This window comes from Aquila chrysaetos, chromosome 4 (assembly GCF_900496995.4).
Source record: "Aquila chrysaetos chrysaetos chromosome 4, bAquChr1.4, whole genome shotgun sequence".
In the NCBI taxonomy this organism is placed as follows: domain Eukaryota; kingdom Metazoa; phylum Chordata; class Aves; order Accipitriformes; family Accipitridae; genus Aquila; species Aquila chrysaetos.
In genome coordinates, this window is record NC_044007.1 from 58,326,692 (window position 1) to 58,348,497 (window position 21,806).

The following is a 21,806-nucleotide window of genomic DNA, read 5'->3' on the forward strand; positions in this document are numbered from 1 at the left end:
GCTGTGGCAGGCCTTGCACCTGGTATGTCACCTCGGGGGGCTGCTTGGCAGTGACTGCACTGGTTGGATGTCTCTGCAGAGAACTTTGGGAGGAGGCACTTGACTGGAGGAAAGCTAAGCTTCTGCAAGGCCAAAATTTCCACCTCCTCCAGACATTTGTGCCCCAGCCCGTTTGGAAAAATCCTTGAAGTTACTGCAATTTCCATATGGGTTCTAAGGGGCATTCTCCCTTCTATTGCACAGGCAGAGGTAGGAAGAGACAGACCATCTGACAAAAAACATCATCTTCTTCTCCCCTATTTTCTCCCTCTGTAGCAGGAAAAGCTGCCGTATATACCCAAGTTTTCTGACAGTAGAGAAACACTTGGTAAGAATTCCTTACAAATGTGCCACTTTGCATAAATAACTTCAGATGTGGCCCACAATCAACCACAAGATACAAATCCAGGGGAAAACAGGCTGTTCGGAGTCCAGTGCTCAGAGAACTATTTACTCTTCCCCATTTCCCGCACTCTGTGACACATTGTCAGGGACAAATCGCAGAACTGTAACAAAGCAAAATGTCGTAGAAAACAGGAAAAGAAAGGGTTAACATATGAGATGGGTCCCCACACACCTGCAAGCCCTAAGCAGCCTGAGGAGGAAGAGATAAAAGTCTGGACTCAGCTTCCCAGCAGGAAGTTTGTTGGTCTAAGCTTTGCTCTGAGGGAAGGAGCTATTTACTCCACCAGGCTGTGAAGGAGCTGCCATCTAAGAAAACAATTTGCCCTGGACTAAAATGTTGGTTGGTTGTTTTTTAATAGCTGATAAGGGCCCTAAAGCTGAGGACTGAAGACATCTAGCAGGTGTCAGCCTGCCTGCTAGAGAAGCCCGGAGGGTAAAGAAATACTGTGAGTGGCTCTTCATGCCCTAAACAGGCTGGTGCAGGAAAAAATGCTCCAGGCAACCAGGTAACTACTTGTTCCTGACCCTGGGGGAAACCTGAGTGCTGGTGGCAAGGGCCTCCAGAGTTGTTTCCCCCTGCTCAGCAGTGACAGTGTTTCCTGGTGCAGGTCAGGCTGTTGCCCGAGAGCCGGGTTCTGAGGCTCCTGGCTCTGTTTTCCCTGTGCAATAGTGGTTAGACAGCTCTGAGAAACAGAACCTGGTTTCAGAGCCAAAAAATACTGTATTTGTGCCCATAGGCGTGCATAAAGGAAAAACTGCCTTTGTACCTGCTCAGTAAACAGAAGTTGCTGGTCCCCTGCCTGCAGGAATAACTCTAAATACCTCCACTGAAGCTACAGTGTACGTTAATCCAAGCAGTAAGCTTATTCACAGGCTCTAAAATCAGAAGCTGAGACACTTAATCTGTTGATTTGCTCTAATGCTGAGAGGCTTCAAATGAGATTGGCTTCCACTGTTGCTATATTGGCTTGTAACTAGCTAATAGGTAGTATGTCACTCCGATGCGCTCTGAACAAAACCCTTCTCGCTCCTCTCCCGGACAAATCGTAGGGCAAAAGGCCCCCCCCCCTTTCCCCGGACCCCACCCGGGCTCGGCCGCGGGGGGGAGCGGCGGGGCCGGCCCACCGCGGGGAGGAGCAGCACCGCCCGCCCCGCTTAAACGCCGCGGCCGTCGCGGCCCCGCCGGCGGGCCGGCCATGGAGGCGGTGCGGGACTGCCTGGGCTCGCTGGTGCGGTGAGTGCGGGGACCCCCTCCCCGCCGATCCCGGCGGCGGTTCGGAGGGGCGGCGGGTCGGGGCTGCCGGGGGACGCGCGGGAAGAGCCGAGCCTGAATGACTCTGTCTTCAGGAGCAAAGGGCTCTTTCCAAGGAGGGGGGGGGGAGGCGAGAGGGAATCTGGTGGACGCAAGGCGGGAGAAGCAAGCCGGGACGCTCCCCCAGCCTTTCAGGCCGCAGACGAGGCTCTTCTGAGGGGAGCGCAAGCAGGAGCTCTGCAGTTTGGGCTCCTTTCTGAGGTATAATGGCTGGGGCGCCCTCGCCCCTCGGCAGCAGTGAAGCTGCCGTCTTGCTCGCGAAGAGCTTGGGCGTCAGGCGCGGAGCCCCGCTGAGGTTGGCAGCCGCTTGTCCTCGGTGACTGCACGGCGGCGGCTCCCGGCCTCTGTTCGCGCTTCAGGTGTGCTAACCACATCCATAAAGGTACAGTTCTGCACGCCACTCAAATGCATCCACTTCTAGCTGTGGTTCTGATACCTCTACAGCTCGTGTTTTAGCGGGGAAACCAGGTCTGTAATCTGGTTGAACCCTCAGTCTCCTTACTAATTTCTGACTTTTTTTTTTTTTTTTTTTGCTTCAGTGTTACTGCTGTTGTCATTTGCCTGTGAACTCTAACCTAAAAATTAAACTATGCTATATTCTGAAGCCACTCGTGTTGTGCAACATTGATTTTTCTGAGTGAGCCTGAGGACCATTGCACCACATTCTTAGACAAGCATACGAGGCACATTGCAAACAAAGATAAAGAGTGAAATATGTGTACAGGGCTCAAGGCAGGCTTTTAATGCCCAGTTTCTCCTCAAAAAAAATTAATTAATCTGTCCCACCAGCCTTGATGCTACACTGAATGCTTGGGGCAGTATCTGCGAGTCCCTCTCTAGCAGGTTGTAGTTATGCAAAACTGGACAGGATGCTAGAGCTTGAAGATACTTGCTCTTTCAATTATATTGGTGTTTTCCACTGACACAGGATCCCTCTCTCCTTTAGAGAAGAGCTAGGACTCGATCCTTTCAAATTTAAAAAATAATAAAACAATAGTGGAGTTGTCTGCATCTAACATGTCACTCAACTTTCTAATAAAGCTGACTAGTATGTTCCTTTCCTCTCCACTGCTTGTTTCCTGACTTAGCTTGATCAGCTTTTAATAGGAAATTATTTTTGGTAACTCCAATGTAGTAGAGAAATTCCCTGCATCAGGCATCAGTTTATCTGGTTTCTGAGGACAGCTGCAGCAAAACTAGATCTTTCTAGGAGCCCTGTTTAGCGGCTGGCCTGTTTGAGTCTGTGGCCTTTGTGTGTCGGGCAAAACAAAGAAAAGCCAAGCTTTCAGCAACAGACCCAGAAATGGAAGGGTTCACGCTCTATCTGGCTTTTTTTAATCACACTGGCTTTTGTTTCCTAGTACTTTTTGTTAACTGAAACCTCAGCCTGCACTGGAGCCCAGACTCACTGTGCTTCATAAGCAGACTTAGTTTAAAGATTATATTGACTAGTTTTATTGAAATGTAGGTGGAAGAAATAGCATCAACGTTAAATAACTCCCTAAGACTTGGACTCCTGTTAAGTGACTGGCTGGTGGAGCTAATGAAAGTCCTGGTTTATTAATCTGGGTTTTTTTCCTCTAACTTTTTACATCTGATAGAACTAGGCAGCAGTGTGAAGTGATTGATCTTGAATGCTGAAGAAACTTCTGCTCAGAGCTGCAAAATATGGCTTGTGTAGTTGGCCGTGCTAATGCCTGAGGTGAACCTTGTTAGCTCAAGTCCTGCCCATGAGCTGTGCCTCTAACACTCTTCCTTCTGTATCAGGATGTATGTTTTGGCTTTTTTCCTTACGTTTTGCCTTCTGTAAATGACAACTTGGCTCAAGTAACGGGAAAGAAAATTGTTCAACAGGACTGGTATTTTCTGTCATCGCAAAAAAAAAAAAAATCAAAAATATCTTGGCAGTACTGTCATACATACCACTCAAGTAACTATTCTACGTGCTAGTTTTCAAATGCATGAGAGGGAACAGGATGTAACTAGCTCTGAAAGGGCTGTCTCTTGAATCCTGAGTGTTGCGCTTTCTGACATCAGGGTGCCCTGTGGAGTCACCAGCCCCGAGGTAGATAAGCAGGCTTCATATCTGAGGAAAAGACTCAGTGATTCAGAATGAGAGCTGCCCGTGGACCAGCGGGGTGATTGGGGGCATATTAATTTAGTCAGGAGATTAACAAACACGCCCTGTCCCAGCATGCTTCCCTTTGGCAGAGTTTCAATGCCTTTGTCCGTGCTACTCTGTGTCACCTTGTCCTCCTCCCTGGTCTTGACCCTTCTCCAGGAGGAAAGTGCTTATTAGCTCTTTAGTTTGAAACAGTGCCTGTCTCCTGAAAACCATACTGACAGCTCATCCTCACCAGCTTTGTTACAGGAAGCAGAGAGATTTCCACCAGCTGCATGTGTATATGCAAACTGTTGAAAGCCAGGGACCTAGTGTTTAGACAGCACTACCAAGAAGGTATTAGCTTGAGCTAGAATAAAACTGTTGAACATCTCCCTCCTTTAAAAAAAATAAAAGCTCCAACAATGCTGAGGTGTTTTTGAGGAAGGTAAACTTTGGTGTACAGAGGAAAGGCAATAGCCCAAAGCCCTGTAGGAGAGCAGTTCAGAATGAGAGCAGGAAATAAATTAATTGCTGAAACTCTGTCTGGCCAGTCACAACAATGACTTTCTGTGCATCCCAAAAATATGCTTAAAGACCAGATAAGAGATTTGGAAAAGACAGTTATTCTTCTGGGTCACTGTGGGCTTGCACAAAAGGTGTGACTGGGACATTGTTAGTTGAGTAATTTTTATCATTTCATCCTTGTTCTAGGAATTCCTGTATTCACTCTCTGGCTGCAGAAAGAGACTGCCAGTTCACTCCCTGTCCCTCTGCGAAAGTGTTTGAGAACAGATTTTCCTACATAAAGCTGACCTTTTACACTTATGTGGTGCAATTCAGTATTAAGGAGCAAAAGGCATACAGGGGGTAAAGTCCAGTAATGCGGGAGACAAAATATTGTCTCCCTTCAAAAGACTTGGTAGAGATCAGTCCTTTCCAGGTATGATGCAGAGGGCGATTTCTGGCAAGGTGGCTATTGAATTAACCAATGTAATTTGGCAGCAAAAAGTTGCCACTAGTTGTAGATGGGAGCAGGTCTGTACCTTGGTATGGGAGTAGGCAGTTACCAGTGTTATGTGCTCGGTTTACCTAAGGGAACCTAAACAGTCACTGTTAAAACATGCGATTGCCCAGGAAAGTATAAAACCTCTTTCTAAAAGCATTTGAATTCTTCCAGCCTCTCTGGCAGCCTGCTCTGACACTATGGATTTATGTACTTTGATCTTAATTTTCATTTCATTTGACTTCTTTTGATATATTAGGGGACAAACAAGTCTTATTTTCTGATTTTTCAAAACTAGATGAAGTTTTATAGGCTGTAGATATTATTTACAAGATAAATGCCTTGGCTGTTTGGAAGTCAAGCATAACTATATCGAAAAGCTCCATTTGCGTTCTGATGCTAGGTATTTTGAATATGGATACCATGTTCAGTCTTCCTAAAGCACACTCATATCTTAAAGAATTAGTTGAAAGTAGTCTTGTGTGTTATCTCATTGAGTGTTTATCTTGCGGGTAAAGAGAATAGTCTAAGTGGTTGAATGCAGTAAGAGCTGCTGCCTTTCTAATTCAGTGTTAAAACCAGTCAGCCTCACTGTAATCGTGACCTTGACATCAGCTGAGCTAGAGGTGGCCCACATATACTTGAAATGTTTTTAATTTTAGAAGTGTTTTCAAACGTCACTGGCAAGGGAAAGTTCAGAGACAACGTGTCTGTAGGGCTATGTAGTATTTAGTTTTGAAAGCAAGCTCCACGAGTCTAACGTGACCTGTGAATTACTCGTATAATGTACTTATGTCACTGAACTCAACAGTCCTCTTCCTTCTCACAGTACTTGACATGACTATTTTTATAACTCTGCTGAATTTTTATTTGTCTTAGATCTTTGGTATCCATGGGAGCATCTGTGGGAGCAGTAACAAAACAGACCCTGTTCCCTCCTCTCATGCCTGCAGGGCGACCTTTCCGTGTGTCAAATGCCTCCCGAAGCAGCCGGAAAGGAATTGTGGCAAGCAGTCTGCAAGAGCTCATCAGCAAGGTATAGAAAACATTCCCACTCTGGCTGAAACTTACAGTGAAGTACAACATCCCAGAAAGGCAACCCATGGGCTCTTGTTCTTCTAAAAATCATTACTGGGGAAGTTCAGGAGAATATGTCAGATAAGCAAGTCTTAATATGAAATGATAGGCCCTCTTTCGAATGCTAAAATCTACTGGGGTTTTTTGCAGACTTTAGATGCCTTCCTTATATCTGCTGGAATAGTTACTCTGGTTTTGGAGGAAGATGGCACGGTTGTGGACACAGAAGAGTTCTTCAAGTCCCTGGATGATAATACACACTTCATGGTCCTAGAAAAAGGACAGAAATGGACACAAGTAAGTGTTGACTGCCTCTCTCACTTGAATAGAAGTGGATGGAAGAATGTCTGTGGCCACTAAAATTGTTGGAAAGAGGGGAGAAGAGGAAGAAAACTTCCCCTAAAGAAAGCAAGGTATCAACTCCTTGTTGAGCCTTCCTGGATGACAAATCAAGTTCGTTTGGGGGTTTTTTTTGTCCCTTGCTTGGACATAGAACTGTTGGCAAAGATCTGCCAGGGATTGAAATGAAACATTACAACTGAAAAGAATCATAGGGGAAATACCCTGCTTTTGGAGAGCCTCAGGCTTTGTTCTTGAGCCTTTTTGTAACATAAAGAAAATGAGGACATTGCATGAAGTTAAAAATACAATGTCTTTAAAGGTTAGCTTTTAGAGGCCGGGGAAATTTCGTAATTAAGCAATGTAAAACAAATTTTGCCTTGTGAATGCAGTAATGGTTTAGTGAAGGTTAGAAAAATGCCTGTGTTTAGTCTTGTGAACAGCTAAAAGTTGTCATCAAAACCTAATGTTAGTCTACATGCTTCAAGATATTTTAAGAACTATTAAGATCAGCTAGCTTTAGCCTTCTAATCATATCAACTTGGTGTCCAGTTTGTGGTTTTGTGGGGGAATAGTCATCTGTACGTTAATAAGATGGAGTCAAACTCCTAATTGTCTTTCCATGAAATGGTTGTTGCTAGAAAGCTCGCATCAAATTTTCTTCTACCAGGTGCAGAGCTAGCTGAGGAGCTGTAAGCAGGCCTATCATTTTTCTGTTTGTACACGGATGGCTCAGTCGTGTGGCCCCGTTTTCTCAGGCTCCTGTTGCAGTTTGCACGTTTTTCCCCAAGATACCTCACTGGCTTATCAACATGTTGCACCTGGGCCATGAGCTCCAAGAGCAGAAAAGAAGTTGCAGCCAGGGTATGACTCCACGTTGCTCCTTTCCCCTCTGCCCTGTGTCCTGACTGGCATGGCAGCAGAAAAAATTTGAATGCTGTCCCTCTTCAGGATGTGCTGAATGGCAGCAGGAGGACTGCCGCGGCTTTGCAAATCATCTGGAGTGTAGCACAAGCTCTGTCATGCTTTATCCAAATATTCTGGGTGCTAATGGGGCGGGGGGGGGCGGAATACATTACCAAGCATACCAGCTACTTGTACATGTCCAAAACTGTTGTTGATAGGGGGCCCTGTTGCTGGAGCTTGGAGGCTGTCGAAGTAAAACAGGCAGAAAATTGCTGGCTAATGATATACTACAGTGTTTAACTTGGTCTGACTTATCATGGCACTGTCTGAGCGCTGGGGTGACAAAAGTACAAAAAGGCCCAGTCTTACAAAACTTTAGTGCTTCATTTAGCATGCAGAAAACAGCTTGGCAGCTGCTAAGTTGTTAACCTTGTTAATAACTCAGCAGAATGTGCTGAGCAGAGTATCCCATGTATCCACTAGATGTCTCTGTAAATACGGGTCGTCTTCATGATTTCCTTTTTTTTTCCTGAAGCAAGAGATCCTGAAAGCATCATGGTCAGCCCTGAAGCAGACAAGGGCTGCTTTCAATAAAGGAAGCTAGATTTGAGGTGGAAGATGACTTTCCATGTGCCTCCTGCTCTTAAAAACTCAGTATTAAACCCTAGGCCTCATCAGTAGTGGTTTCCTCCCCATGTTACTTTTTTAGTAGGAAGAAAAAGAGAGGTGTTATGAGCCAAGATTTGAAAGGAGGACCTGACTTTTCACAGATGTCACCTTTGCAGCTATCTTTAAGAGTGCTCATCAGTATTGTGTTCCTTCCTAAACGGAAGGACCTGATGTCATCCTGGTTATTTGGTGGCCTGTTTCAGTGTAGACTAACTGTGCTGCCTCAGCTAGCAGCTGGAACATACCAGGATAATTAAATGGCAGGAACACTGTCCAGTGGCATTACAAGTTGCTTCAGTATGCTCTGGAGAAGAAGCTGTATTACAGGAAAGAAATATTCAGGAGGTGCTATGTCACTCTAGAACTTCTGTGCCCGTTTGGAATAGCTTCAGGAACCTGGTCAGGACTCAAACAAAATTGCATAAGATACAGACTTGTTTTTCTCTGTGCTAATGCTTTTAATTCTAGTTTAGAATTGATTGAGAACTAGCCCCAAGACTGGAATAAGCAAGCTGCTTCTAAAGAGCTGCACTGTTAACCATTGTCTTGCTGTAGCTTCCTAGCTCATGGTACAAACTGTTTCTTTTTAAATTAGACAAGGAATGGAGTTGCTGCTGTGAGACAAAAGAAGAAAATGGGAGTAGCCAACATCACATTTGATCTGTACAAGCTGAACCCTAAGGATTTTATTGGCTGCTTAAACATCAAGGCGACCTTCTATGAGATCTACTCTGTCTCATATGACATCAAATGTATGGGAGCAAAAAGCGTATTGCGGTAAGTGTGTTTCCACTACTGATGAGGTGTATGCTTTAATGTAAAACCTGTGTTTGCTTAATGGTTCTGTGAAGCAGGTGTGTTTATAAACTTAGTATTTTTATTAATTCTTACGTACTGGCCAATATGCTGAATCTTCCTTTGTAAGGTAGATAGCTGACCTGTAAAAACTTACTATAGCTTTTTATGCTGGAATCTTAAATTTCCCCCAAGGCAAAAATCTTATCAGCTTGTGTTTACTGCAAGGGTGTAGGTACAGTCTCTCTGTTTTCCTGAGAGAATTTCCCCGGATTTCTTTGACTTGTTTGAAGAATGCAGGAGGCTGAGGAAGAAGCATCGGACTCTTTGAAGGGGGGACTTCAAGGGCATGAAATGAGAGGAATCTGAGATCTAATGGCAGAGGTCTGAAAGCCTGCTCAGACTTTGCAATACCTGGCTGCCAAATTCACCACCTGAGCTACGTGGAGGCAAAGGAAAATGGAAGAGATATGACACTGTCTGCTGTCTTGAATGTGAATTTGTCATCTGTACTAAGACTCTGTGATGTCACTGGTTTTTAGCCAACTGGTCTCTAAGCAAACGAATGGAGCCTAACAAGGACTGCTGTCTCTGGCAGGACTAATCTGTGGTGGGTTGTGAGTTTGGCAGAACTGGCTGTTGGGGAAATGCTGTCTTATGCAGGGGCAAAATAATACCTGTCCTGTCCGCTGCTTTCAGTGGTCTGTTGAAAGTCTGTGCCTTGTCAAAACCAGCTGTGTCCTGCCCTGGTTGAAGAAAACTTCTGATTTCAGACACCTTCATAGAGGTGCCATACTTTGACAGCTATTTAAGCTGCACCCCTGAATTTCTCTACCTGACCTTTCAAATTGTGGTTGAGACACAACAGTGTAGTCTTGCTGCATGTTATTACTTGAGGACCAGATCTGCTCTGTACAGAACAAACAGATGCATATGCCATAAGAGAGGTTTTCGCTTGCCCTGAGGGACATGTAGTCTTCCTTTGAAGTCTCCCTTGTCTCATGATGCAGGTATTAAGTATTGTAATGCTAATCTTGTTTCCTGTCTTTCAGTCTGACTGACCTGTCCCGCTCTACTTAGGTGGTCCCTTGCTTAATCTTTCAGGCTATAGCTGATGTGACTGCAGATGAGACTCATCTCTCTGGTGATGTTGCAGTGATTATCCAGCTATATGCTGTGCCCACCTGTAGCACTGGCTTAATTAGGATTTCTTCAAAGCAAAGGTTTACCCTTGAACAGCTGCACTCCTCCAGTTTCTATGTTTGTCAAGTCTCTTGAGCCAGAACAAACTCTGATTTCTGGCTATCTGCTATGAAGATGAGTATCTTGCGCTGCTGGAGAGTTTGAAGTGACAGTCCTGCCTCCCTGCCAACACAGGGCAGCTGGTGAGAAAGAAGAGGTGCTGGCAAACAGCTGAAGTAGCTGTGGAGTTCTTCTGGAAGCACTGTTATGTTACAGAGTTGAGCTGTAAGGGAAGTGTCAGTGTCAGGGTGAGAAAATAGTCTGCTAGGCAAAGAAGAGGGGTGACAGAAGAGATAACCTTGGGTACTCTTGAACACATCAGTGAGATGGCCTGTCTCAACTTGCTGTTGAAATTGGAGACAGATGATGTTAGGTTCTTGGTGTAGTCCCTTTGCTAATGATTTCCAAATTGCTAGTTCTGATGCCCTCTCCCTGAGACCACCTGCAGAGTGTGAAGGGAAAGGACTTTAAAATCTGCAGTTGTTCACCGGTGGGAGGGGCTCAAAGCCTGCCAGATCTGATTAGTGCATTTCCCCTAATGGTTTCTCCCTGTAGTGTCCAACTGAAGGATCAAATATCCAGTTCAACAAATAACTTGCTCCATGGCTTAAGTGACAACTGCTCTTGTGTGCAAGTGACACACTGCAGCTGCTCAAAACCTTGGTACCAGGTGCAGCTTTCTTTACAACCATACTATCTGGTGGAGGAAAGGACATACTGAAATGGCATATGTGTGGGAAGCATGAATAAGGGTACAGTGTTTTTTTTAAAGGCTTCCCAGGCTCTAAGTACAGGGTATTGTACTCTTTTGAATCATTGGATTTTGACTGCAAACCTTCTTTCATCACAGTGGAAAAAAAAAGAATTTGTAGGAAGAAGACTTTGCCTTCTCTGCTAGAGCTCAAAGAAGTGAATAGCAGCAGAGGGTTCACAGCTGCATGTTTGCTCAGACAGGAATTCAGAAAATCTTCCCTCTTTTTTGCAGAAGAGGAAGGCTGGTCTGGTTTCTGCATCTTCAGAAACAGATCCCTTTCCAGTATTGGGATGGTTCCAGTTCTTGCGTACCACTTCCCCATTGCCTCAGCTTTGTAGTTGTGAGGGCCTAGTTAACTTTCAGGGGATGAGGCTTGAATATAGCTTTTAGTACTGATGTCTCTGTTGTTTCTTGGAGAATGGAAGGAAGGCACAGCTATAACTAAGTCGAATAAATGACCGTTCAAATATGATGACCTCTAATCCTCTGCAATCCTGTGATCCACAGTTTATATTGTAGACCTCTGATGCTTACCTGATCTTAGTTTATGGATCTGTACTGATTCTCACACAGGATTATATATTTGAATGCTGATACTTACTAAATCTTTAAAAAATAGAATAGTTGTGAACTGAGAATTCTTAAGGCTTGCCGCTTGGACAACATTGATTTGCCTGACTTCACTTGTTTTGCTGTTGGGCATCCACTGTAATGTGATTGCTCAGCTTCAGATCTAATCAAGTTTGATCCGTAGCTTGGAGATACATGCAGTGTTGTATTAGTGAATGGCCTAAAGGTGGGACGTGAGGTGGATTCATACTGCAGGAATGCTGCTGGGCTCCCAGGCAAAGTTGTATTCAGTGGTGCTCTGGTAGTTTGAGTGATGGCTTTGCAGAAGGCCTGTAAATGCCTAACAGAATGACAGCCTGCTTTGTTAAATGTGTTTTCTGGTTCTGCCGACACGTCAATAGTTTTCTGTTAATCGATGGCCACAGAAGTATTTTTTCTAGAGAAGGTATAAAAATGACCAGCTTCTCAGAAGTAATGAGAGAGTTCTTAAATGTATCTACTTAATTCATCCTAAAAGTGTTGTGGTTGGGGAGAAGGGGGTAATGTCAACCTGTTGGTGATTTTTTTTTTTTTTTTTAAACAAATGGCTTTTCTTCTAGGAAGGTGCTTCAGCTAATGTCCCATGCAGCACAAATAACTGGACAGTTCCTTCTCTATACTGGAACATATATGTTGCAGTTGATGGGCGAATATGACGAAGATGGCACGTGTACAAGATCAAGGCGGGAGTAGTGAGCACAGCTGCACTTTGATATCGGATCCTTTTGTTTAAAGACATTCTCTTGCCCAGTGTTGATTGTAATGATGTTATAGTAGGGGGATGTCCACTGATGTGAACTAACATTTTTCCCATTTGGGAATGCTTGTAGGCCTTAGTCATAAAATCTTTGGTGTTCACAGGCACTTAACACAGCAAAAGGATGGGTGCCTAATGTCTAAGAATTCAGCAAAAGAAGACAGGGCAGGTTTTTGCCCTGGCAACTCAAAATGGAGAATAAGTGTACTTGGAAACTTGCATGCTTTGTAACCAGTGGAATATTTCTTGCACTGATCAAAACATTGTTTGGTTGGGTTTTTTTCATGGCTGTCTACTTGCCTTCTGAACAAACTGGGCTGTAAGACGGGAGCAGGGGGGGCTGTGGTTTTTTGGTTTTAATCCTTAACAGTGCTGGTATTAGTGTCCAACTGGCATTGAGGTACAAAAGGGTGAAGTGTACTTATTTACTCCTGCTAACAATGGAACTACACAATACAACTGAATACTGGTTCAGTGACTGACTACTCTCATGAAGTCTAATTGGACAAAGTGCAACTACAAAGCAGAAGCTTAAAATTTAGCCTTACTCCCCATAAAACAAGTAAAAACACTTCATTATAACTCTATATTTTTCTTCAAATCTATGGAAAGTTCAGGTTAGTATAGCTCATACCAGTTGAAGAACCCAATATATTTCTTTAATGGGTCTGATGTCCAGTTCTGCCTGAAGTATTGAATAATTTGCCATAGTTTCCTGAATACGGCTTATAAGCAACCTGCTGAAGCTTCCTTCAAGGGCTAAACCATCACTTCTGTATACTGTTCAGTTACAAGATGACGCTACATCCCAAACTGTACTTGAGGTACATGTAAGAGATACTGGATTTTGATGCCCCTGTGTTCAGGGGAGAGCATCAGGACACTTATCTAGTCTTGTGTAACATACATATGCTCTAAACTGGATGTTTGCAGTTTTATAATCTGCCAAGACAAGCTGTATTAAAGGGCAGAGTTTTTAATCCTTAGGTAGAATTGTCCATAAAGTTTTCTACAGTTCAGTGAACTGCTAGTATGACCAGCTGCCAGCAAGCTTTTCCTCAACAGTGTAGAAAACTGGAAAATGAGCAGTGTTAGGCATCTTGTGTCAAAATACAAACTCCCATTGCTGAAGGGAAAAAGCCCAACTTTGACTTTTCATAGGTGTGGCTTTTGAGGTTTTCATTTGCTTGCTCATGAAGAATTTTAGTAAGTTATATTCTTGCTTAAGACTGAAAGCTATTAAGGAGACAGCAGGTGCAGGTAAAGGTGTCTGACCTGATGGCAGGTGCCACCTAGGAAAAGAAGCTCTGGTGACAGAGTGAACAAGTGGGGCAGGGGAAGAAAGCAGTGGGAGCGAAAGGAAAAAGACCCATGTGGACCTCACAGTGCTTGCCATGCCTCTGCTGAGACAAGAATCCATTAACTATGTCCCTCAACTGCACTGATCTGTTGGAGGAAAACCTAATCTGCTGAAAGAGGAGCAGGGGGACTGAAAAACGAAGCATCGTGGTCGGTGGGATCTATTTTGACCTGTCAGCTGGGTCTGTTCACTTCAAATGTCACTAATATATGGGAATATTGCTCTTTTTTATCTGCAAATTTTACCTTCATATGCTTATTTTTGCCTTCCCTTTATGGATGTGACTTAGCTGGAGCTGCATCTTTCAAATCACTGCTGTGATGAAAAGCAGCCTAAATCCAAGTGTTAAAGGGACTGATGGATGCAAGCTTGGTAGGTCTCCGCCTGTCTCTTCAGTAATGGTATTACAAATAAGTAGACAGCTAAGAAAAACTTTGGGGTTTTGCTGATTTCTGTTGTTTCCCATCTGCTTCTGAGTGTTTGCTGGAGGAGGTGAGAGGGCACACTGCTCCAGACAAGGGGAGGACTTGTTCTTTCATAATTTCTTACAGGGAAGAGTGCCTGTACCTTGCAGCACTGTCAGGTTTCCTTCAGAAGAAAACACTAAACTATTCTGTGTGTAATGAGAAAGAGGTTATATTAAAAGGGAAGCTTTATACTTCATCTGTATTGTTCTTGACACCTCCCCCCCATGATTGTTGCCATGGTAACTGTTGGCCAAAGTCTTTCTACCCCTATCAAGGAATTGCATTTAACTGGTGCAGTGCAAGGACTTTGTCATTAAGTCTTTCAGCTTTCAAAGACCATATATTCTATAAAAACAAGCACACCTCTTGAAAGCAAACTCTATGTAATGGTCCTAAGAATATTTATGTTGCTAACAGCGGAAGCACCAACATTAAAAAAAACCAAAACAACTTGCATAGTTCAATATTGCTTTGTGTGAATTGCTTCTTCAACATCTGCAATACAAAAGCTTTTTCAAGTCTGAACTGTGCAGATCTCAAATTCCAGTCTTCTATAGCCAGAGGCAATTGTTACAGAACTAACATTCCATAGTTCCCAATGGCACTGAGAATCTAACGTGATCTAAAATGCTAACTCTGTATGAATTTGTAATGTTTTTAAGCAGCTGCTTCTTTGACAGCTTAACACTTAAAACTTGAGCTGCTGAACATCATGTGAGCTGCAGTCTCCATCTCAGAGCATCTCCCTGTAATTCAAAATGCAAACAGCTGAACAAAGTAACTCAGCTTTGATATTTTCTCAGAATGGGAGAAGTGTCTTGGAAGTTGTAAGTGTCTGAAATTGTTTCATTGCTTCTGAATCTGGATTTTGCCACAGGCTCAGTATTAGGGGGATGTTATTTGCTACTATACCAACTTCTTTCCAGAGATAAAGTTTTGGCTTTGGGTCAAACTGGACGAGTTTGTCATTCTCTGAGTTGGAACCAGTTTGGGGTTGGGTTTTTTGTTGTTTTTTTTTGTTTGGTTTTTTTGTTGTTTTTTTTTTACAGACTGCTTAGGAGGCGTAGCTTTTACTTCAGCTGTATCGGTACACAGCAAAGAACTTCAGCATTATCTACCTTTCAGAAAATGTTATACAAGTGGTGTACAATATCTAGCAAGAGACAGAAAAACTAAGAGCACAGGCTCTTAACTGCAGGTATGTAGAGAAGAAGCTAGCTTTTCTACTTGACATTTTTAGCTTTAATTTTTCTTTCCATAAATTCAGTTAATCTGCTCATGTTACTGTTGCAGTCAAGGCTGGTAGCAGTGACATGTTGAAGGTATGAAATGTGTTTTCTGCCTCCTTGCTTGCACTGGCCCTTTTTGCCTGTTGCTTTGCATCACTTACTAACAACGCACCAAGTCATACTCTAGTTACCAAAAAAGGAATTTTCACTGAAGTACTCAATCTTGTTGACTCAGGCACTGTTCATGTTCTGCAGGCAAAACAAAGTGGCTGTCTTCATGACTAGAATGAAGTATCTAGTAGCTTTTTTGTGTGTAATTTATCATTACTTCATTTCCTTCCTTTCATAAACCCGTGAAGTTGTGCTTCCTTGCACCTTCCTATTCTTTCAGGAGAAATAAGGGTAACAAGCTCTTCTGTCCAGGGGGAGAAGAAAAGGCAGGGTCTAAATTCCTTAGACCATTTGGAATATGCTCTGGGAAACATCCTGAATCCCTTCCCTACAGGGAAGGGTAAAGAAAGGAAAATAGGACTTTGAGCTGGAAGTTTTTTCAGTACAGTGAGTAGAGAGGTAGGTGTTCACAATTTAGGAAATGTTGGTAATTCTGAATATTAACTGTGAAGATAACTGCAGAGGATCATTTGTAACTGACTAGAATTATAACTCTAAATCATTTCAGCATGCTTCTTCCTGAGATAGCACTTGATATACAGGCACAAGCTTCTTTAATTAAAAACAAAAAAAAGGTTAAAACCGAAGTACAAAGTATATTTTTTTTACTTGATGCCTCAAGTTTTACCGGAGGTATTGATGTGATTAACACACCACTTCAGTTATGTATTAATAAGTATCCTTGTGGGGTTTAGAGTTTATTACTGCTTTTTCTACCTTACCTTGTCATATATGTAGCTAAGATATTTATAAACATGAGGATTGCTATTTTGCTAAGAGAAAAGATAGTATTTTACCACTTCACAATTTTTAAGCTCAGTAGTTGAACTTGCTATGAAAATTGAGATGGGTAAGAATTATGTACCAGTGATGGCAATATTTTCTGATGTGTGGTGCCAATTTTAAGGAACACTGTCCATGAGTAAATAAAATCAAATGGTGGCTTTGGATGTTGTCTCTATTAATTTCCAGAATAACTTATTCCTGAAATAATCATTAATGTATCTATGGTGTGGCACAGACAGTTTCCAAATGCTGGACTGCTGCAGTGAAGTAACTGGATACTATTATGTGGCTCTGAACTATCGACTCTTTACTGCTGACTCACTTTCTGGCCTCAGAGAAACCATGCAAACTGTGTTTCCTTTCATACAAAAAGAATGCCTTCTTCCATCTTTTACCAAAGCTGCAAAAGACTGCAAACAACTGAGTACAGGAGCTAGAAGGCTTCAGCAATCTCTGGTTTTCACTAAATACTGTAAGGATCAAGGACCTCTTTTTATAATGCCTCGCAAAAACTCCCTGCAGTCATTTACCTACAGGTACAGTAGTACACATTTGATTGTAGGGAAATATGAATTTAGCTCAGTGAAATATTAGATTTGTCTAGTTCAGGATTAACTTAGTCTTCGGGAGGAATGGCATGCAAGTGTGATCAGTCTAGCACACTTCTATCTAATAAGTACATCCTATACTCAGTTTAAGGGACAGTTTTGCAAAGCTTGACTATTGAGCAGCTCCTCTCTTGTGGGAGAACCAAAGTCTGATTTCTTGCTGTGGAAAAGCACAAAATAGCACTGTATTGGGTTTAGTGGCAAGGTGTTGGCAGTGGGGGGTGGAGGGGTGCTGTGGGGATGGCCTCTGTGAAAAGACACCAGGGACTGCCTCTGCATTGTACAGAGCTGCTTCCAGCTGGCTCCAAAATGAACCCACCATTGCCCAAAGCTGAGCCCTTCAGCCAAGTTGGTGGTGCCTCTGTGGAAACATATTCAAGAAAGGGTAAAAAAATGCTGTGCAGCAGCTGTGAGAGAAGAGTAAGAAAAATGTGAGAGAAACAGCCCTGCAGACACCAAGGTCAGAAAAGAAGGAAGGGGAGGAGGTACTACAGGTGATGGAGCAGAGCTTCCCCTGCAGCCCATGGAAGACCCTAAGCCACAGCAGGGGAAGCTGCAGCCTGTGGAGAGCCCATGCATGAGCAAGCTCCTGGCAAGAGAGGAGCCCATGCTGGAGCAGGTTTTCTGGCAGGACCTGTGGCCCGTGGGGGACCCACACTGGAGCAGTCTGTGCCTGGAGGACTGCAGCCTGTGGAGAGGACCCACACTGGAGCAGTTCCTGAAGGACTGTATCCTGTGGGAAGGGTCCACACTGGAGCAGAGGAAAAATGTGAGAAGGAAGGAGCAGCAGAGAGGAACTGTTGTGGACTGACCATGACCCCCATTCCCCTGCACCCCTTCGGGCTAGGGAGAGGAGGTAGAAGAGTTGGGAATGAAGGAGTGAAGTTGAGCTTGGGAAGAAAGGGGGAGTGGGGGGGGAAGGTGGTTTTAGTTTTTTCTTTGTTTCTCACCATACTACTCTATTTTTAACTGACAATAAATTAAATTAATCTTCCCTGAGTCAAGCCTGTTTTGCTGGTGTCAGTAATTGGTGAGTGATCTCCCTGTCTTTATCTTGACCCACAAGCTTTTTCATCATATTTTCTCCCCATGTTCTGTTGAGAAGACAGAGTGAGAGATTGGCTTGGTCGGCACCTGGCAGCCAGCCAAGGTTAACCCACCACAAGCACAAAACACTAATAGTAAAAACAAGCAAAAACCAAGCTGTCTGTGCTATATGTCACTAGTAAAATTGGAAACAAATCTTTTGGAATGTTTTCTGAATGGCTTTTTACAGCTGTGCTTGGCAGAGACAAAATCCAGTCATATACAGGACAGGGTTAATATTTTCAGTTGTCACGATGCAAACTACTTACTAACCTCAACCTCAAGCATGTTTTTTCTAAGGTCACACATCAGTCTGAATCACTCATAGTAGGCCCCACTCCTAATGTATTCTTGGTTAGGAACATTTATTAATAAATATTAATTATCACTTGAAAGAGAACATTGAAATAGTACTGTTAGTTGTTTTATAAAACAGCTAATGAAATGCAACACTAGAAATACAGTATGTCTTAGTAGACTCCAGAATCAGGATAATGCAGCCTATGCAGTTCCAACATAAAAAGTTGATTGATCATCAGTTTTCTAAAAAGTCTGCTTTAGTGATTAGCATACATTATGTATAGATTAGGTGTGGGGATTTTTTAAGTAATGTAACTGTTGTCACAGGTTGGTTGTGATTCTATTGTGTGTTAAAAAAAAGAAGCTTAGATCCTCAGACAACTATATTTAAGAAAACAGTAGCTTAATGATGTGGGTAGTCAGTCTATTATAGACCCAGAGAAATCTTAAGACATCTAAGAAGTCCTTTAAAGTCTTAAAGTTAGGTATAATTATTTCTGACACATTTTGTAATTACACTGTGAAGTCCATAATCCTTTATGTTAAAAGCATTTCTAATTACAAAGCATATTCCCTTGCATAGGTATGTGACTTGGTTTGCTGCTGCTCTTTATTAAGTAGTGTTTTCAAATGCTCTTCCCCCATCTCAAAAGTCAGGAAAGAATAAGCAAGAAAGCAATAAATAATCTTATTTAAGTATAAGGACTACTGATTTATTATTGAGCTAGACAAACTGAAGTCTACAGTACTCTCTATTTTATTCCTGAAAAGCTAAAGTGTAAATGGCATAATTTCAGTGATTCCTGTACCAAATGTGCTTAGTTTAGGTGCTCTCCCAGCTGCAGCTTTCCTGCTTTCTTGCCCACTTTGGGAAGTTGCCTAGAAAAGCTGCCTAGAACAGTTGCAGAACATTGTTCTAATCCGCACTCGACTCCCTGAGTGATCATGCTTTCCAAATAAAAGTCACTATCTTCCAGAATAACTGATGTGTTTTCAGAGACAATTGATTATTCAACAATAAAACCATTTTATCTGAAATCAGAAATTACTAAACAGTTGCTGCAAATAGCTAGCTATTTCAGTCTCCCAGAAAAGCCATTTCAGCTTTGGACGGGATGATCAAGGTGGTTTTCCTCATCATTATAGGCATTTTCTGCAAACTACATTAAGATCATAATTTCATCGAGATAAGAAAAGTACAGTCTCTAATAGTTTCACCTCTGTGACTACTGAATTCAGTAAACAATTCTCTCAATTCCTCCTAGTCTTATCTGGCCCTGACATGGTACAGTGTTTAGTTTTCACAAGAGTTGTGATCAGTGAAAACAAAGCAGGTTTTGTCACTAGCAGCTTCAGCAACAACTAAAGGCAGTAGCAATCTAATGGGTAAAAGTCACTTCTGTTTCCATGACTTCTACCTCTCCAAAGGGTTGGGTTGTTTTGGTTTTTTTGGTTTAGTTTTGGCATTTGTTTGGTTTTTGGTTTTCGGTTTTCTTTCTCCAGAAAATTCCAACTGCTATATTGTGGTTTTCACTTGGAAGCTCCCAGCACTTTTTGCACTGCTCTTGTTTTCTTTCATCTAAACCTTTCTCTATGCCTGATGCCATTACCCAGAAGTCACCAGCTTCAAGCACTCAGTTCCTTCTGCTATTTTTCTATACCTTGCTCTGGTGACCCCTTGACACATGCGACCTGTTATGCTGTTCCTCTTGGGGCCTTCCATCACCTTTTCCAGATTCCCTTTGGCCACATTCAAACTAAAAATGCTTAATGACTGAAGAAGGGGCGGGACAGGTGTTTAAGTGAATGTAAATTTTTGAAAAAGATATTTATATCTGCCTTGCTCTGTTTTATATAGAACTAGTCAGCCTCCTTGTTTATGTGGCATAACTGTCTTCCATACTAACCAAGCTGCTATCCTGAGATAAAAAGCTTTTGACTACTTAGAGCTGCGGCCTATTCCTGACAGATCATACAGGCCTCATGAAATATAAAGTCCCTATTCAGTACAGAGATGGGACACCACAATGAAATCGTTTTACACAACAGGGATGTATCTCTCTGCAAATCTTCCATGCACAGGCAACAACTGCGTCTCCACACGCTTCCCGCAAAGCAATGGCATTCAATTTTGCAGTCAATGTATATTGTAACCCCATATCCTTCTGCATTCTGCTACACTGTTTAACAAATGGACCGTGAAATGGATTATTCACTGTGGGCGGGCAGTGGGTTGAGTCCTGGCCATGGGCCAAACTGACCTCTTACATTCTTAGCATTCATAAGCCTTTAAATCATTAATATGGTAATGCTGCTAATAGGCTGCAGTCCAAGGCAACAGGCGTACGCCCTCAGTCTCGCTGCTGCAGAGTGGTTTTCTAAAAGAAAAATGATCAGTTGTCTATGTGTAAGTGTTGTCTTCCCCTCCTAATTCCCAATGGGTGGCTCTCGGAGCACCCTGCTCAGAGGGGGATGCTTCAGCTGCTTTTGTGCATTCAGTCCCAGACCACATTCCTTCAGCGGCTGTACCCACCCACCCTTGACAGTGCTGCACACTGCACTGTTAAAAATAAGCCAGGCTTTGTCCAGTCATATCTTCTACTGTGCTGTTTGTCCTGGGGCTGATGGACTTGTGAGGAATGGTGCTCTTCTTACAAATGTAATATGAGAGAATCATTTGTGAAGCAGGCTGGAAGTGGTATGCTGATTTAGTTTGGACATCGTGTGACATGAGTAGGATCTATGCTGGTGCAGGAAGGGTGGCAGCCAGCAGCCACTCACCACCCCAGAAAAAGGGTAAGGAAGAAAACTGACTCACCTGTGAAACCCAAGACCTGACCGGAGCAATTTATAATTGATTTTAGCTGCAAAACTACTCTTACAAAATAAGTGTTTCGCACAGTGAGATGAATCACTTTTACTTGGAAAGCTATGCATTTCATCTCAAACACGTGCTTTGCTGAGTAAGTGTTAAACAACTGACAGTCTAGACAGGACTCCAACCCTTTGTCTTAGAGGTCTATTGCTTTTTCTTTTTTCTCAGAGAATAAAACCGTGAAAAGTTAGTTTGTGTAATACAACCTACACCTATCCTTTTCCCCCTTCCCCTCCCACATGCCGCAGTACAGATCACTGTTGCAAGATGTTTTACTCAAGAGTGTTAAGGAGACGGAGCTGGATGGGATAAGATGCAGGTGCTCTTCTGCTTTAGCGACAAAAGACAAGAAACCAAGTCTCAGTCAGATCCATTGGTTGTGCTTGGACCCGATCAGCTTAATTCTAAATGATCAGGGGAAAAAAGTAATGAACTGGTGAATCTTTTTGATTGTATAAAAATCTTCAGGGTAGTCAAAACTGCTATTGGACTGAGTTTCAGAAGTATTTCAGGATACTGATTTGAATAAAACAATACCTGATGAAATTTAATATCCATAACTGCATAACACAGGGAAAAACAACACTGTGTCTGCAGTGAGGGGATCTAATTTAGGTGTCATCAGTCTCAAAAGGCATCTTGGAGGTAGTGTGGATGGTTCAATGCAAAAAAAGCTCAGCAGCAATCAATAGGGCAAACACTATGTTAAGACTTACTAGAAAATAAAGACCAGAGCAGGAATCATTCTATACCACTGCATAAATCAATGGCCATGATTTGAATACTGTCACTCCCATTTCACAGAGGCTGCAGCAGAGCTAGTACACATAGAGAAGGGTGATAAACAAGGACTACACAGGAGTGCAATGTCCCCCTCAAACACAGAGAGATTAATTAAGCTAATACTTTCAGC

The 21,806-nt window shown here is 42.8% G+C and overlaps 1 protein-coding gene across 2 annotated transcripts; it reads left to right on the top strand.

The window, feature by feature from the left end:
* Positions 1 to 1,435: 1,435 nt before the first annotated feature.
* CIDEA (cell death inducing DFFA like effector a) lies at positions 1,436 to 16,188 on the top strand. Of its 2 annotated transcripts, XM_030012190.2 has the most exons (6): positions 1,436 to 1,678; positions 5,743 to 5,899; positions 6,091 to 6,237; positions 8,450 to 8,631; positions 11,815 to 11,971; positions 12,394 to 16,188. In XM_030012190.2, exons 1-5 carry the CDS (start codon positions 1,446 to 1,448, stop codon positions 11,945 to 11,947), a joined length of 852 nt encoding a protein of 283 aa, XP_029868050.1. In that variant the 5' UTR covers positions 1,436 to 1,445; the 3' UTR covers positions 11,948 to 11,971; positions 12,394 to 16,188. The 2 variants fall into 2 exon arrangements, with proteins under 2 accessions (XP_029868050.1, XP_029868048.1); XM_030012188.1 differs by having other exon boundaries at positions 11,815 to 16,188.
* Positions 16,189 to 21,806: the final 5,618 nt, after the last annotated feature.

What these genes read in the sequence shown, in the direction of transcription:
- CIDEA (XM_030012188.1), top strand. Translation starts at nt 1,446, where the DNA reads ATGCGCTCTGAACAAAACCCTTCTCGCTCCTCTCCCGGACAAATCGTA. An exon ending in TGCCTGGGCTCGCTGGTGCG is followed by an intron (nt 1,679 to 5,742) that starts GTGAGTGCGGGG and finishes TATTTGTCTTAG; the next exon opens with ATCTTTGGTATCCATGGGAG. An exon ending in TGCAAGAGCTCATCAGCAAG is followed by an intron (nt 5,900 to 6,090) that starts GTATAGAAAACA and finishes GGTTTTTTGCAG; the next exon opens with ACTTTAGATGCCTTCCTTAT.